This window comes from Canis lupus, chromosome 16 (genome assembly GCF_003254725.2).
Source record: "Canis lupus dingo isolate Sandy chromosome 16, ASM325472v2, whole genome shotgun sequence".
In the NCBI taxonomy this organism is placed as follows: domain Eukaryota; kingdom Metazoa; phylum Chordata; class Mammalia; order Carnivora; family Canidae; genus Canis; species Canis lupus.
Window position 1 is genome coordinate 12353567 of NC_064258.1, and position 16709 is coordinate 12370275.

General features: G+C 39.5%; 1 protein-coding gene across 14 annotated transcripts in view; it reads left to right on the forward strand.

Annotated features, from left to right (window-relative positions):
• Positions 1 to 2766: 2766 nt before the first annotated feature.
• The window catches only part of AGBL3 (AGBL carboxypeptidase 3), a 65542-nt gene continuing 51599 nt past the window's right edge, over positions 2767 to 16709 (forward strand). The window contains exons 1-7 of one of the 14 annotated variants that reach the window (XM_025464161.3): positions 2767 to 2798; positions 4163 to 4270; positions 5184 to 5244; positions 6283 to 6303; positions 8198 to 8383; positions 12319 to 12426; positions 15710 to 15848. In XM_025464161.3, coding sequence (XP_025319946.3) covers positions 4208 to 4270; positions 5184 to 5244; positions 6283 to 6303; positions 8198 to 8383; positions 12319 to 12426; positions 15710 to 15848 — 578 coding nt within the window. In that variant the 5' untranslated portion in view covers positions 2767 to 2798; positions 4163 to 4207. Of the gene's footprint in view, positions 2799 to 2965; positions 3273 to 4162; positions 4271 to 5183; positions 5245 to 6282; positions 6304 to 8197; positions 8384 to 12318; positions 12427 to 15690; positions 15849 to 16709 lie in introns of those variants that run through there. The other 13 variants (XM_025464162.3, XR_007402797.1, XM_025464164.3 and 10 more) reach the window with 13 other exon arrangements.

Consider the following 16709-nt stretch of genomic DNA (forward strand, 5'->3'; position numbering starts at 1 on the left):
CACCTGAATGGTTTTGTTCATTTGTTTTTTATTGGCTTGTCTGTCTTCCCCCATAACCTCCCTGAGGAATGTCTGTTTGGTTTCCTCCAATAGCCTTACACGACAACAATCCCTGATGAGCAGTAGGCATTCAATATAAATTAGTGGAATTAATGAAAGAATAAATTATTATGATTTTATTTTTTTAACGTTTTTATTTTTATTTTTTAATTTATTTTTTATTGGTGTTCAATTTGCCAACATATAGAATAACACCCGGTGCTCATCCCACCAAGTGCCCCCCTCAGTGCCTGTCACCCAGACACCCCCACCCCCCACCCATCTCCCTTCCACCACCCCTATTTTGTTTCCCAGAGTTAGGAGTCTCTCATGTTCTGTCTCCCTTTCTAATTATGATTTTCAAAGTTTTGTTGAATTCTTAAGTATTTATGCACTAAAATAATCTTCTCCATAGGACTACTTGAAATATGTCTATGTAAATATTTAGACTACAAACCACGAGACTCAAGCCGCAACTCTGCCTTTAATTGCTTATGTAACCCGATTAGATCATTTCTTGGAGCTTCTTCACCTTGTATATCTGACATCCTATGGTTTGCAACCATGACTCTAAAATCCACCAGAAAAATAAGATTCCATATTTAAATATTCTCTGGGCACATCACCTTTAGTTGCATGTGTATGGCATAAACAAAGTACAGTGGGGATCCCTGGGGGGCTCAGTGGTTTAGCGCCTGTCTTCAGCCCAGGGCATGATCCTGGAGACCAGGATAGAGTCCTACATCAGGCTCCCTGCAAGGAATGGAGCCTGCTTCTCCCTCTGCCTATGTCTCTGCCTCTCTTGCTCTCTGTGTCGCTCATGAGTAAATAAATAAAATCTTAAAAAAAAAAAAAAGTGCAGCTATAAAGGCACCTGGTGGGGTTCAGAACAAGCATCTATGACATATGCCACTGGGCATGCACAGTATTTTAAGCTGAAGACAATCTGGGCCCAGCTTTTTGTCGCCCCCTTAACTGCCTCTAAGAGTTTGGAAAGAGGGCCTGCTGCAGGAAAACAGCTCTCACCAGAGGTAACTAGGAAGAGGCTGGGCTAGCTGTGGTAGGCCTGAGAAGCTTGGCAGGGCCTGTTTGTTCAGATTCCTCTCTGTGTCCTGCTGTTCCTGCTCAGCAAGGCACACATTTGCTCTTCCCATCTTCCTGTGAATCGTGGACCTTCCCTCTGAAGCCCCAGACCCCACCTTTTCCTTCATTCAGGATGCCATATGGGCCTCCATTGCCCCCCACGGAGCCTCTCAGGTCAGGGCGAGGTACCCATACCTAAGACATGAAACTCAATTTTCTATTAATCTCCTATCAATGCAATTAATACAGCAGCCCAAAGAACTTAGAACATTTTCCCTCCCATACACATCAAACATCTTGAAGGCTTTTTCAGCTGCACCTGGAAAACTGTTTCAGATATATTAAATGGTCCCCCAGAACGAAGGGCAGGAGGGACATCAAGATGATTTCAGGAACGACGTCTTTGGGGCTCCGAGGTACCAGAGTGTCCGTCTGTTCCCGGAAGGCCCTTATGTCATTAGATAATGCGGGGCAAGCGATTTGCGGTAGCGCCTCGTAAGGTAGTAAGCGATCTACACATTCGCCAACGATTGGGATCCTGCGAAGACTCCGGGCTGATGAGAATTCTGTGCATGCATCGCTCCTCTGTCAAGTATTGAAAGCGAAGTCTCGTTTTCTGAATGAAGATGAGGAGTCACGTGGTCGTGCCGGATGCAGCTCACATGGGTACAAGTAAAGGCCACCCAAGCCCAAGTCTTTTTTTTCTTTAAGATTTTATTTATTTATTCATGAGAGACCCAGAGAGAGAGGCAGAGACACAAGCAGAGGGAGAAGCAGGCTGCATGCAGGGAGCCCGATGCGGGACTCGAACCCAGGACCCCGGGGTCACGCCCTGAGCTGAAGGCAGATGCTCCACGCTGAGCCCCCGCGCTGCCCACGAAGTCCGAGTCTTTTTTTAAAAAAACATTTTATGTATTTATTCATGAGAAACACAGGGAGAGAGAGAGGCAGAGACGCAGCCAGAGAAGCAGGCTCCCTACAAGGAGCCCGACGCGGGACTCGAACCCAGGACCCCGGGGTCACGCCCTGGGCCGAAGGCGGGCGTTCCACCGCAGAGCCCCCGGGCTGCCCAAGAAGCCCAAGTCTTTTTTTAAAATTTTTTTAAAGATTTTATTTATTTATTCACGATAGATGATAGATAGATAGATAGATAGATAGATAGATAGATAGATAGAGAGATAGAGAGAGAGAGAGAGAGAGGAGGAGGAGAGAGAAGCAGGCTCCAAGCTGGGAGCCTGACGTGGGACTGGATCCCGGGTCTCCAGGATCGCGCCCCGGGCCAAAGGCAGGCACCAAACCGCTGCGCCACCCAGGGATCCCCCGAAGCCCAAGTCTTAAGGAGCACGCTCGGCGGGGCCCCTCAGAAAGGAGGCCAAGACCCACGTGCAGAGCCGCAGGGACAAGTCGCCGCGGAGGCACCACGCACCCGCCTCCCAGCGCCGCAGCGACCTCGCTCTGCCCCGCCCCGGCCCGGCCCGGCCCGCCCCGCCCCGCCCCCAGCTCCCATCACGCCCCGGGCTCTCCGCTTCCTCGGCCCAAATCGCTCGTGCGCCGGCCGCTAGGCGGTTCCCGAGAACTGTGGGAAGTCTCGCGAGGGGGAGGCTGTGTGTGTGGCGGGTTGTGGGGGGGGAAAAGCGTCTCGTCGCCCTGGAAACGAGTGGCCTCGCCTCCGGGGGGTGAGGCGAGGGGAGGCGAGGCGAGGCCGGGCGGGGCGAGGCGGGGCGAGGCGGGGCGAGGCGGGGCGGGGCTGTTGAACCACAGCTGCGCTCCTTCCAGCCGCTAGGGCTTAGGCGCGGCGGGGCAGGACGTCTGCACCCCGCAAGGAAGGCACCAGCAGCCTGGCCAGGACTGCGGGGCGGGGCCGGGGGGGACGAGGGGGACGGGCCAGGGCGGCCGAAAGGGAAACAGCGTCGCAGACGAGACCCGCCCCCGGCCCTGCGGGGAGCCCGCGCGCCCCGGGGCATGAGCCCCTCCGCGCACCGCGCCGTCCCGCCGCGAGGGTGGCAGGAGCGCCTGGCCCACGCGACTCGCGGCCGATGAAACCCTCCGCGCCGGGGAAGTGACGGTGCCTGCCCCCCGGCCCCCGCGGGCGCCCGGGCGAGGACCTGAGCGTGTGGCTTTCCCGAGGCTCCGGGTTCGCGGTGCCGCAGGTCAGCGCCTAGGTGGGCTCCTCGGAGCGCGGCAGGGCGCACGGGTTCCCGGATCTGCAGCCGTGGCGGCGCCCAGACCCGGCCGTCCCGGCCTCGGGATGCTGGGGACGTCCTCTCTGTGGCGTTCGTGGTTGTTTAATGGTCAATTGCTTTGGTCCTCGCAAAAGTGACAGCATCTTAGGACGGAGGGGCTGTTACTCGGTTGTCTTCATGACCCCGGGGCGGGGCGTGAGGGGGGGCGGTTGCGTGGGAGGAGTAGCGATCGCGGCGGGTAGAACCTGCTGAGAGCTACTGCGGTTCAGGGGAGAGCAGTGGAGTATTTCCAGGGTATCTGCGGTATCCCAGACCATCGCACAGAGAGAGCATCATCTATAGAATAGTAACCACAACATAAAGAGGAAAGTGTAGGGCAGCCATTTGAGCTTTTGGTCAATGGAAAATTAAGCAAAAATTAAAAAAAAATTTTTTTTTGACCATATTGTTAGATTTCATTGAGTAACTATGATTTTTTCTTTGATTCGTGATCTTTTTAAATACCCTCAGGATTATTCTGAACCTGCTCTGCCGGGTGTTGAACTAAATACAGGATGTGAGTGTTGAACTAAATACAGGGCTGCGTGCTGGGATTTCCTTCTCAATTAAATTATTCTCTTGATTCGCCTTTTACTGCGGTTTTGGTCTCTTTTTCATGGCAATGGAAGATTTCTTCAAATGTTCGAAGTTGAATGTTTGATTAGCTGTGTCCTAATTAATTTAGGTTTTAGAGAAGCCTGTTGTCGCTGTTAATTACATACAGTTGGCTCTATCCGGGGGTTAGTCATTTAATGTAATGAACACCTTCAAATTCAGCAGAAAACTGCCCAGTAAGTTCCCTAGAAATTGTTTTACAGCCTGCCTACGTAATAAAAGAGATTTCAAGCCAGTTATTGGAAGAAATGTCAGAAGATTCAGAAAAAGAAGACTATTCAGATGGAACAATCAGTGATGAAGATGAGTCAGTATGTTTTTCTCGACTTTATTCCTACTTAATTTCAAATAAAACTTGTGTTATAAATTCCCAGGAAAAAAATACCATAAACTCAACTGGATGCAGAAATCAATTAGATGTTTAAATCACCTGTCACTGAATTTGGAAAATAATTTGAAAGCCAAGCTATTACCATGTGCAGTATGCCCCATCTCAGAAGAACCTACATCAATACTGTCTTTATGAGAAAATATTTTGGCTAAGATGCTTCTGAGTTTTACTTAACAGTGTGTGCTAAATCATTACTAAAGTTTTATTTTTATAAATCATGTTCACTTATATGTATTAATTCTGTTACATCGTAGTATGTATCATAATACTGGATCCCATCTGTTCTAGACCTACTTTGTATCCCCATAATAGGTTTAATGTGGCTCTGATGTAACAAAGGAAAGGACACGGAGGAAGAAAAAAGGAAAAAACAAAACACAGTATTACAAAATAGTTTGGATCTAGTACATATTTTTGAGTGATTTCCTTCACATTTTAGTGAGGTTAAGGTCCCAGAACAAGCTCCCTTCAAATAACGTATCACCCTTTAAGTCCATGGCTTTCTGTGCTTCTTTTTCTTTTTCTTCTTTTTGTTCATTTTATTCATAGTTTAAACTGTTCTGCCAAGTTTACCAAGAATCTTTAAAATTTATTCCCTCCGTACATTCATTAATATGACTTTAACCAATGAAAGATAAAAACTTAAAGGTTTCAGGATTTTTGAAGTGTTGGGCACTTTGAGACCAGTAGCCCATAATAATCCTTTGGGTTTTTTTCATTCATTAAAGATTAGATGCACTCAATTCTAAGTACTCAAATAGATGTAAAAAAATTTCTGGATTTGGAAACTATTGGTATTAAAAAAAAAACATTATAAAACTCTCTTGTTTTAGGATGAGGATAACTTCATGAAATTTGTAAGCGAAGATATCCACTCGTGTGCACTTTTAACAGGTTTGAACTTGTCCATATAATCTCCCTTCTCTTTAGGATAAAACCTTGAGTATTCACTCAAGGTCAATGAAAAGTAAGAAAGTGTAGAAACTAGAAAAAAGTCAGATTGATTAATATAGAAGTGCATTCTGGTATTGGATAAGGAAAGAAAACATATCCACTTTTATAAGCATCTCTTGGAGTTCAGACTTTAAAGGTTTTAGGTAAACCTGATATTTAATGAAACTAAAAGTAGTCATTATTTATAAAAGGCTACACTTAACATAAGGAATTACATAGGCATTTCTTTAAATAACTAGCTCTATAATTTACAGTATGACTCGGGATCCCTGGGTGGCGCAGCGGTTTGGCGCCTGCCTTTGGCCCAGGGCGCGATCCTGGAGACCGGGGATCGAATCCCACATTGGGCTCCCAGTGCATGGAGCCTGCTTCTCCCTCTGTCTCTGCCTCTCTCTCTCTCTCTCTGTGACTATCATAAATAAAAAAATAAAAAATAAAAAAAAAATTTACAGTATGACTCGAGTTATAATGGACAATGTTTTTAAAGTACATCTTTATTCAAATGAACTATGCCCGGGATCCCTGGGTGGCGCAGCGGTTTGGCGCCTGCCTTTGGCCCTGGGCGCGATCCTGGAGACCCAGGATCGAATCCCACATAGGGCTCCCGGTGCATGGAGCCTGCTTCTCCCTCTGCCTGTGTCTCTGCCCCTCTCTCTGTGACTATCATAAATAAATTTTAAAAAAAATTAAAAAAAAAAAAAAAAATGAACTATGCCCATGTAAAGAGTTTCCTTAATAAAACCATTTATTTGCAAGTGTACATATATGTGGGATCTTGATGTATAGTTGATTTTTTAAAATTTATACATTTAGTATTGTATTTAGAGTTTTCAAATACACACTAAAATATTCTAAATATTCTCGTCACAGATTATCTGAAATTGAAGATAAGATTTTAATTTTTTCTTTTTTCTTCTTTTTCCTTTTTCTTTTCTTCTCTTTTTTTTTAAACCATCATCCTAAAACAAATCTTTTGAGATACCTACTCTTCTCAGTTTGGTATGTATCCTTCTAGGCCTTTTCCTTTGCATTTATGCACATATCTATACTCATAGAAAATTTGTAGTACTGGTTTATGGACTTGTACTACTACTTGTACTTGCCACTCTTTTTCTTTTTAAAATTTTGATGATTTGTGGAAGAAAGGAGGTAACTCACCATTTTAACTAACATTTCCTTTATTGCTGAAGAAATTGAGAATTACGTTTGTCTATAGTCACTCTTATAATGAATTGCCTGTTTATAGTAATCCTTTGTGAATGTTGCTTATATTTAGAATTATTTTGATGTTAAATTTATCATTATTTATTTGTGGCTCTCTGTGTTTATATCTGTTTTAAGCTACAATGGCCTTCCCTACCCCCAAGGTCACCAATATAATCATCTAGCTTTTCTCTAAAGACTTTGAATTTTGGTATTTAATTTCTCCATAATTTACATTTACAAATAGTATGAGATATGGATCTAGTTTTATTTACTAATTCATAGCTGCCTTGCCATTTTTGAGTCATACTGTAAATTAGGCAAAATGTATCTGTTCACGTAATGAAATACTAGATGCTTAATAACTGTTGAATAAATGGATCTAAATACCAAACCTGAGAAGTACAAGGGAAGGTATTATTATTCCTCATTTACATATGGTAAAATTTATGTTCAAAGAGGCTGCATTAGCCAAGCAAAATCATATAGAAACAAAATGATAGAACTTTGCTTCTAGTCCAACTTGCTATATCTGCTCTTTTAAAAAAATAGCTCAAAACTAAATCTGGGTAAAAAGCCACATTTTGGCGGTGGGAAAGCAAGGGGAATCAGTGAGACAAATGGAGAACCACGTATGTGAAAGGTAGGGAGAAAACCAGAAAGTGTTGCATCATAAAAGACAAGGAACATGAGCTTAGGGAGGAGTGATTATCCACATCAAATTGATGCCCCAAGCTATCCCATAGAAAAGGACAGGGCCCCTACACTGCAAGTAGGTAGTGAAAACACAAGAGGCAATGCCATTGTGTTCTATGTGAATTATGCTCTTCGAGTTGTGTTACACAGTGATCCTAGAATGAGAACAGAGAAAAAGTTGTGACTGAGAGTTTACTAGCTACCTTTGAGAATATAATGCCAGTGGGTGGTGAGGAATTATGCTGATGGAGTATATTTAACCCATTGGACAAATAGTTGCCTCAGTGTGATTAAGTTTAAGAAGACTCTACAGTAGGGGCATCTGGGTGGCTCAGTCGGTTAAGCATCTGACTTCGACTCAAGATCCCAGGGGCCTTGGGATCAAGCCCCACATCAGGCTCTGTGCTGAGCAGGGAGTCTGTTTGTCCATCTCCTTCTCCCTCTCCCCAGTTTGTGCTCTCTCTGTCTCTCAGATAAATAAATAAAATCTTAAAAAAAAAAAAAAAAAGATGGGTTGCCTGGGTAGCTCAGTTAGTTAAGCATCTGCTTTCCGTTCGGGTCATGATCCCAGGGTCTTGGGATTGAACCCAGCTTGGGCTCCTGCTCAACAGGGAGCCTACTTCTCCCTATTCCTCTGCCTGCCATTCCCCTTGCTTGTGTCAAATAAGTAAAATCTTTAAAAAAAAAAAAAAAAGACTCAAAAGTAGACAATTTGCTAGAAAAGCTGCAAGAAACAAATGTTTTCGGAATAACACTGAGAATTCAGCATCAATTAATAGTATCTGAGTTCAACAAATACTTTTTTTAGCTATTGTGAAGATCAGTTGTTATAAAATTTCAATAGTGATTTTTTAAATGGCATGAATTATAAGATGATATCCACAAATATTCACAAATTAATGGTATTGGAAGGGAAAAAAGAATATATTAAAAAATTATAGGAATTGAGATTTTGCTGCTTATCACTCATGATTGTGTTTGAATCTTTTTTCAGGTGACTCTATTAGGGACCCATTTATCCCCCGAACTACCCAGATACTGTTGGAATATCAACTAGGGAGATGGGTGCCACGTCTTCGTGAACCACGAGATTTATATGGTGTCTCTTCTTCTGGTCCACTGAGCCCAACACGGTGGCCATACCACTGTGAGGTCATTGATGAAAAGGTCCAGCATATTGGTATGTTCTTAATTTTTGGAATTCAAATTTTAGCAAACTTACTTTGCCAACCTTAATTTTAATGAGGAAACTCATGGTCTTAGATTAGTACGTTCCAATAGGAACGTGGGATCCAAAGCCCCAAGTAGACAGATGACTCTTATCAAGCAACCTATGGAACAGGAAAATATTTGCAAACCACATATATGATAAGAGGTTAATCTCTTTTTTTTTTTTTTTTTTTTTTTATTTATGATAGTCACACAGTGAGAGAGAGAGAGGCAGAGACAGAGGCAGAGGGAGAAGCAGGCTCCATGCACCGGGAGCCCGACGTGGGACTCGATCCCGGGTCTCCAGGATCGCACCCTGGGCCAAAGGCAGGCGCTAAACCGCTGCGCCACCCAGGGATCCCTAATCTCTAAAATACATGCAGAATTTCTATAACTCAGTAGCAAAAACAGTAATAACTAAATTTAAAAACAGACTGAGGAGTTGAATAGACATTTCTCCAAAGAAGACATAAAAATGGCCAACAGGTGTGTTTATTGGCTTTTTATGTCAACTGTCTGATAAAATCCTTTGCACATTTTATGATTTGTTGTACTTATTGTCATCTTCTTGATCAGTGTTTTCTATGTAGGCAGATCAGCTTACTGTGTCATATATATTGCATACTTTTTTTCAGTTTGTCATTTGCCTTTTATCTTTAGCATGCAGAATTTTTAAATTTTTATGTAATCATTTTGTCTATCACTTTTTGTGGCTTCTGGGTTTTGAAATTCTCATGTTTCTCTTAGTTCTATTCAAATTGTATTTTTTGTGATTAAAGTTTTCATCCATCCCCAGGACATTTTGATACAAGAAGCAAGCTCTCAATCCAGTTCTGTTAACCATCTGGCCACTTGTTTAAAAATTATTATTTTCTGTAAGCTGGTTGGAAATGCCACAATTAGTGCTAAACTTTTAGGTCTAATTTTGAATTTTATTCTATTCTGTTAACTTATCAATATTATGGCATGAATTTTAAAGCTTTTAGCTAAAGCTTTAAAACTACAAACTTTGTTATATAATAAACTTAGTTCACACTATTACTTTATTTTTTTCAAAAATTTTCCATTTTTTAGGCTACTTCTACCAAGACGTTTCTCCAAAGATAAATGTGGCCAATAAATACATGAAAAGAGGGGATCCCTGGGTGGCTTAGCGGTTTGGCGCCTGCCTTTGGCCCAGGGCGCGATCCTGGAGTCCTGGGTCAAGTCCCGCGTCAGGCTCCCGGCGGAGCCTGCTTCTCCCTCTGCCTGTGTCTCTGCCTCTCTCTCTCTCTCTCTCTCTCTCTATGTCTATCATAAATAAATAAATCTTAAAAAAAAACACACATGAAAAGATATTCAATATCTTTAGTCATCAGAGAAATGCTAATTAATACCACATTGAAATAACACTTTACAGCCACTGGGATGACTGGGATCGAGGTCTGATAACATGTGTTGATGAGAAATAAAACATATGCCCTCCAAAAAACTTATGTGTACTTGTTAATATGGCAACATTGTTCACAATAGCCAAAAGGAGACAACCCAAATGTCCCTCAGTGGATGAGTACTATGCCGTGGAAGTCAGAGGAGACTACATTTTACATCTTAACTTAAACTAAGCATTGTTGACTGTATGGAGCATAACCTGCTGGTGGGTGTATACATTGGTTGACAGCTTTGCGTTGTCAACTAAAAGTTAAGTTATATATGTCCTAAAATTTAGAATTCTTACCTCAGAATCTATACCCAAGAGATTTGTGGGCACATGGGCTCCAAGGAACATGTATAAAGCTTTTCATAGCAACACTGTTATAAATAGCCCCAACCTGAAACAACCTGATGCCCATTATAAGTAGAAATGGATAAATTGGAGCACTTTTATGTAGCATTTTAATGTATTCTATAGCAATAGAAAAGAACACATTACAGCAACACACCACAAGATGGACTGATTTTACAAATATGTGAAAAGCAGAGAAGAATATGTATTATGTAATTCAACTTATGTAAGTATAAAAATAGGCAAAACAAAGCTATAGTTTCATTTCAATAATTATGTAGATATATTTATGAATATATATATGAATACTCAGATTATAAAATTATAAAGGCAAATGAAGAAGTAATTACATTATAGTAAGGTCAATGGTTATATTTCAAAGGGAAGAAGAAATAAATGATTAGAAGGGGGTATGAGTGGAGATCCGAGGGGCTGGCAATGTAATAGATCTTGATCTAAGTGATATATGCTCTGTGATAAAGCACAGAACTGTATTTCTTTGGTTTTGTACTTCTCATAAGTATGATTCCTCATAAAGGTTTTGTTTAAATATTTGGTTTATTTCAGGCCATGTGAGTTATGGGTAGAAGTATGTTTCAGTAGATTTTAAAAATGAGCACAAATAATTGGCAAAAAAGTATTTCATAATAGAATCTGAAAATAGACTAGCACATTTAGACCAAATTATTTTTTATAAAGTCACCAAAGCAATCCAGTGGAGATAAGTCTTTTTAATAATTAATACTGTAACAACCTGATGTCCATGTAGCAAAACAATAAACCTTGACCTGTACCCCTCTCAGCACAAAAAAAATTAATTCAAGATAGATCATAGGCCTGGGCAGCCCGGGTGGCTCAACGGTTTAGTGTTGCCTTCGGCCCAGGGCGTGATCCTGGAGACCTGGGATTGAGTTCCACGTTGGGCCCATGCATGGAGCCTGCTTCTCCCTCTGCCTGTGTCTCTGCCTCTGTGTGTGTGTGTCATGAATAAATAAATAATTTTTTTTTTAAAATTGAAAAAAATAAGATAAGTCACAGGCCTAAATGTCAAAGTTAACATCATAATGCTCCTTGAAGAAAACATAGGACAGTATCTTCATAACCATAGGATATGAACAGTTCTAGAGAGGACCCAGAAAGGAAAAAGAAACAATAATAATAAGTTAGACTTCATCAAAATTTAAAACTTCTCATCAAAAGACATATTTAACAAAATGAAAAGGCAAGCCACAGTCTAAGAAAATATTACTGGCACATACCTGACAACATGGGTGCAAACTATACGAAAAATCCCTACAAACCAATAATAAAATGAAAACTAATTAAAAATGAGCAAAAGAGTTGAATAGATATTGCTCAAAGGGGAAGACATATAATGGCTGATAAATGTGGAAAAAATATTAAACATGGGAAATGAAAATGAAAATCACAGTGAGATACCACTTTACACGAGGATGGCAGAGTTTTTAAAAATTTTAAAGGCTGACAACTCCAAATATTAGAATGTAGAACTGGAACTAGAGTTGGTATGAGTGTAAAATTGTGCAACCACTTTGAAAAAAGGTTCAGCAATTTGTTTCCTTTCTAATAAAAGAGAATGGACATCTATGTATTTGTCAAAACTCATTGAACATACAATAAAGATTTGTACATTGCATTATATGTAATATGTAAATTTTAGAGCAATAGCATGCAAGTATTGACCTAGGTCTCAAAAGTCTTTGTGTACTTCTACTTTCTCTTAAACCCTATCCAACTACCATGGAACAATCCATAGCTAGCTTGCTGGATAGTTGAAAGAGAGAAAGCCTGGATAGTTAAGCCCTGCGTGAAACACTAAATTTTAGCCTAGATATACCAATGAATAGTTTGAAAATATACAATAAAAATTTCCCATTTTGGGATCCCTGGGTGGCGCAGCGGTTTGGTGCCTGCCTTTGGCCCAGGGCGCGATCCTGGAGACCCGGGATCAAATCCCACGTCGGGCTCCCAGTGCATGGAGCCTGCTTCTCCCTCTGCCTGTGTCTCTGCCTCTCTCTCTCTCTCTGTGTGACTATCATAAATAAATAAAAAATTAAAAAAAAAATTTCCCATTTTATTTTGAAGTAGTATTCAAACAAAGTTTTCTCTTTTCTCCCCAGATTGGACTCCTTCTTATCCTGAGCCAGTGTACACCCCAACAGGCCTAGAGATGGAACCCCTTTATCCAAATTCCAAGGAAGATACTGTGGTTTATCTAGCTGAAGATGGTGGGTACATAATGAGACATGTTGCTATAAAATATAATTTGGTACCTGGATTCATCCCTTAATTATATTTGCTTTACTATTTATAATGGAAACTACAGATTACCAGGAAGTCCTGATCTCTATCAAGATGTTTGGTTACAGATTGATTCAGATGTGGATTTAGTGCTAATTGTATTCTTGAAGGTGTACTGCAGTTTATGCAAAGTTACTTTAAAATAAAATATATTGCTCACTACAATGGAGGATTATATTTAGAAGGAATTATGCTTCATGTCAGTTTTCAAAGATAAATCCAGGGTAGTGTTCTACAACTATCGTTGCCTCTCTATTCATAGGTCACATTCATGAAATCTTCCAGATGACTTTTTGTTTTGTGCCAGTTTGATGCTTTCTTGAGATTGCACCTTTAAAAGGGTTTCAAAAATACCCCACCCTGCAACTAATATCTAAGATTATATTTCAGGACAGTGTTCTTAATGGCCAGGATCAATATTTGTACTTTGAGAACTCTAGTAATGCAAAATCTCATATCTGTTTTATGATAGTATGTAATAATCAAACATAGGTGTCTCAGCCTATATTCTAAAAGTGTTTTATACTCTCAAACACTCTAGGAGTGTTGCTCCTAAAGCACCCATGTAAGGAAGTAAGGGACTCTTGCACCATTTCACCATCAGAGTTCTATATCTTAGCAAGAACTTCCAGAGAATGAATATATATATATATAATTTAAAGGGATGGCAAAACAGAAAATTTTACCAGGATTGTTTCCTATGTAGTAAGCAATTCTAGAAATTATATACTCACATATTTTTTAACAACTAGAATAAAGACAAGCATCCCTGATTTTTGTATTTAATTTCAAATATTTACATGGCTAACCTGCCTTAGAACTTCCATATGTAACTTAAATAAGATCTGATAAAATATTAAAATAGTTGAGGTGAGTCAGTCAGGGTCTTGTCAAAAATGGGATGGCATACTTGGAGTAATTTAAGAAAGTTTAATGGGAGTATAACTTACCAAAGTGGACAGAATTAAGGCAGACTAACAAGGGTTGGTAAAGCAGCATAGGACTGTCTATAGAGCAAAATCATTGTGTTTCCTAGGCCTGAGAGAGCCAGATGTGTAGCATTAGGAGAGGGAAGTCCCCAAACAACTGGATGTATAGAATTTTCGGTTCCTATTATTTTTTCTAAGGATTGTTTCTTTTTTAAAGATTTATTTATTTATTTATTTGAGAGAGAGTGAGTGTGTGCACAAGTAGGGAGAAGGGCAGAGGAAGGGAGGGGGAGCAGACTCCCTATTGAGAAGGGAGCCCAACACAGGGCTAGATCTCAGGACCCTGACATGATGACCGGAGCCGAACCCCAGAGTCGGATGCTTAACCAACTGAGCCACACAGGTACCCCTAAAGATTTTTTTCCTTAAAGATGTTCCATTGTCTTGTGACATTTACTGTCTTTATTAAAAAGATAACCATAATTTTTATCATTGTTCCCTCTATGTATGATGTGTCTTTTTCTCTCTGGCTGTTTTCAGCAATTTGACTATGATCTGCCTAGATTTGGATACCTTTATGTTTATCCTGCTTGATGTTTGCTGAACTTCGTAGGTCCATAGGTTAATAGAGTTGAGATTTTTTTCAAATTTGAGACCTTTTCAGTCATTATTTCTTTTTTTCCATATTATTTGTTCTCTTCTGTCCTTTGGAATTCCAATTACACAGATGTGGGTTTCTAGCTATGTTCTACATGTCAGTGTATCTTTTTTTTTTCTTCTCTGTCCTTGAGTTTGGATTAATTGTATTTAATTTTTCTTTTAGTTCAGAGAGTCTTTCTTTTGCAATATCCAATTTTTCTTAAAACCATCTAATTAATCTTTAATTTCAGTTATTGTATATTTTATTTCTAGAATTTTCATTTGGTTCTTTTTTTTGTAGTTTGGGAGGTTTTTTGAGACTATATGCCTATTCATTATCTTTATCTTTTCCTTTAAGTCTTTAAATATATGTATATATATTCAAAGTCCTTTGTTAATCCCAACATCTGGATTATCTTGGGGTGTGTTGAAAGTGTGTGTGTGTGGGGGGGGGGAGGTGTGTGTGTGTGTCTGAACATGGATCATATTTTCCTTGCTTTTCTTTGTGTTTCATAATTTTTCTCAATCATATGCAGGCCATTGTGAAAGATACCTAGTTGGAGTCTGTTCTTTTTAAAAATTATGCTGAATTTTGTTCCAGTAAGCAGCTGAATTGCTGGCAGATCATTTTACTTCCTTCAGCCTTGGTTTTGTTTTATTTTATTTTATATTATACTATTTTATATTTAATTTAATTTTATTTATGTATCTGATCTGAAGGCAGTTGCTTAACCAACTGAACCACCCAGGCATCTTGGTTTTATTTTTATTTTTTTTAATAAGGGCAAATCTATTTTCCTTTTGTCTTAGTCATTTAGTTCTAGGTCATGGTCCTTACCCTTGGATGTGGTACTTATACCTAATATGCAGCCTTTCTGGAGTCGTGATTGAATGCCTGAGGTAGTCAACGAAGCCTTTCCATTCTGGATAGTTTAGAAGTACAGTATATTTTCTAGAATTGCATATCTAATATCTCAGTCCCACAGTAACACACTCTTATCTTGCTGAGTCTTATCCTGTGTTTATATAGCCAAGCCCTTAGCCAAGGACCAGGGAACCACCACTGTAGACTGTTGAGGCCCTATGTAGCTTTCTTATCTCTGGTGTCCTGCCTTGTAAGTTTCAGCAGCCTTAAGCAACAATCTTGCCTCCTCAGCTCAGTAAGACTGCTCTGCTATTTTTAAGTGCCACTTTTTAAAGATGTAGTTAGATGGTATTTCCAGGAAGAAAGGCTAGGGTTAGACATGGCCTTATTTCATGTATTTATTTTTTTCAAACATTCTATATAGTTCTAGTCTGTGTGTTATCCATATATATGAAAACAATTCATTTTCTTTGGTCTAGCTTTATAGATATTTATAGTGAAAGGGCAAGTTCAGGACCAATTACTCCATAATAATCAGAAGCAGAATAAACATTTTTAATATGAGAAATACATGAAATTATTTGGGGCATTACTTTTCTAGTCTGAATACTCTTAGACTTTTGTATTTCAACAAATCTGTATGTTAGTGTCAAATTACTTTAAAATTTAAAATCTTTAGTGATACTTCAGTTATATTGTGGCTTCAAGCTCTCTATATATAGAATATATACTTTAGACATGGTTTGATATCTTTATAGTATCTTCTTCTATCATCAGCTTACAAGGAACCCTGTTTTGTGTATTCCCGAGTAGGGGGCAATCGAACACCCCTGAAGCAACCTGTGGATGACTATGACAATACTTTGATGTTTGAAGCAAGGTTTGAGAGTGGAAATCTACAGAAGGTAGTCAAAGTGTAGGTTTTAATTATTTTTATTTGAGGAGCTAGACCAACTACTTATTATTTTCTGTATTAGGTACATTAAAGTTTTAGTATTCACAAATGAACTGCAGTTCCTTGAAGTATGATGCAAATTAGAGACAGGTTTGAATTCTGGACTCAAATACTCTGAACCGGTTTCTATACTGTACATTTTTAATTTGCCAGTGTGAACTGTTACACAGACACACGCACTGCTTCTCAAACTTTTTAATGGAATGGTGTTTGGGATGAATGTTCCGTAAAATATGTTTAGGAACATGTGTACTATCCAAGGTCATTCTTTAAAAAATTTTTACTATAAAAATATTTAAGTACAGAAAATAAAACAGTTCTTCATTAACCGTCATATACCCTTCACTAGATGCAACAGCTATGGTTTCGCATTATTCATTTCATCTATTCTTAGGTCACTGTTGATAATACACAGTACACACAAAGGAAGTACATAGTGCTGATGGAATAGAAGGTTACTTGGTAAAGAAAAAGTCACAACTAACCCAGTAAGACTGTGTGTGTATACGTGTATTAAACAAATGTATCAATAAAACTATTTTTACCTTTATTTAAGTATCCTCAGTGACTAAGTTTGGAGAATGCAAATAGTTACCAAATACAATCCTCGAAGAGTTTCAAATTTTTAAATGCATGTAGTTATATTAATTTATATGTTTTAAACCTTTCTCAGTGATAGTGTTTCAGATCTTGAGACTATGAATCCAATAGAAAACAGGAATATATATTTGAAGTAAAAAAAAACAAAACAAAACATTGGACTTTGAGTTTCAAGAGCTCTTTAATCATTTATTTTATAGGAAACATAATTGGGCTGAAATA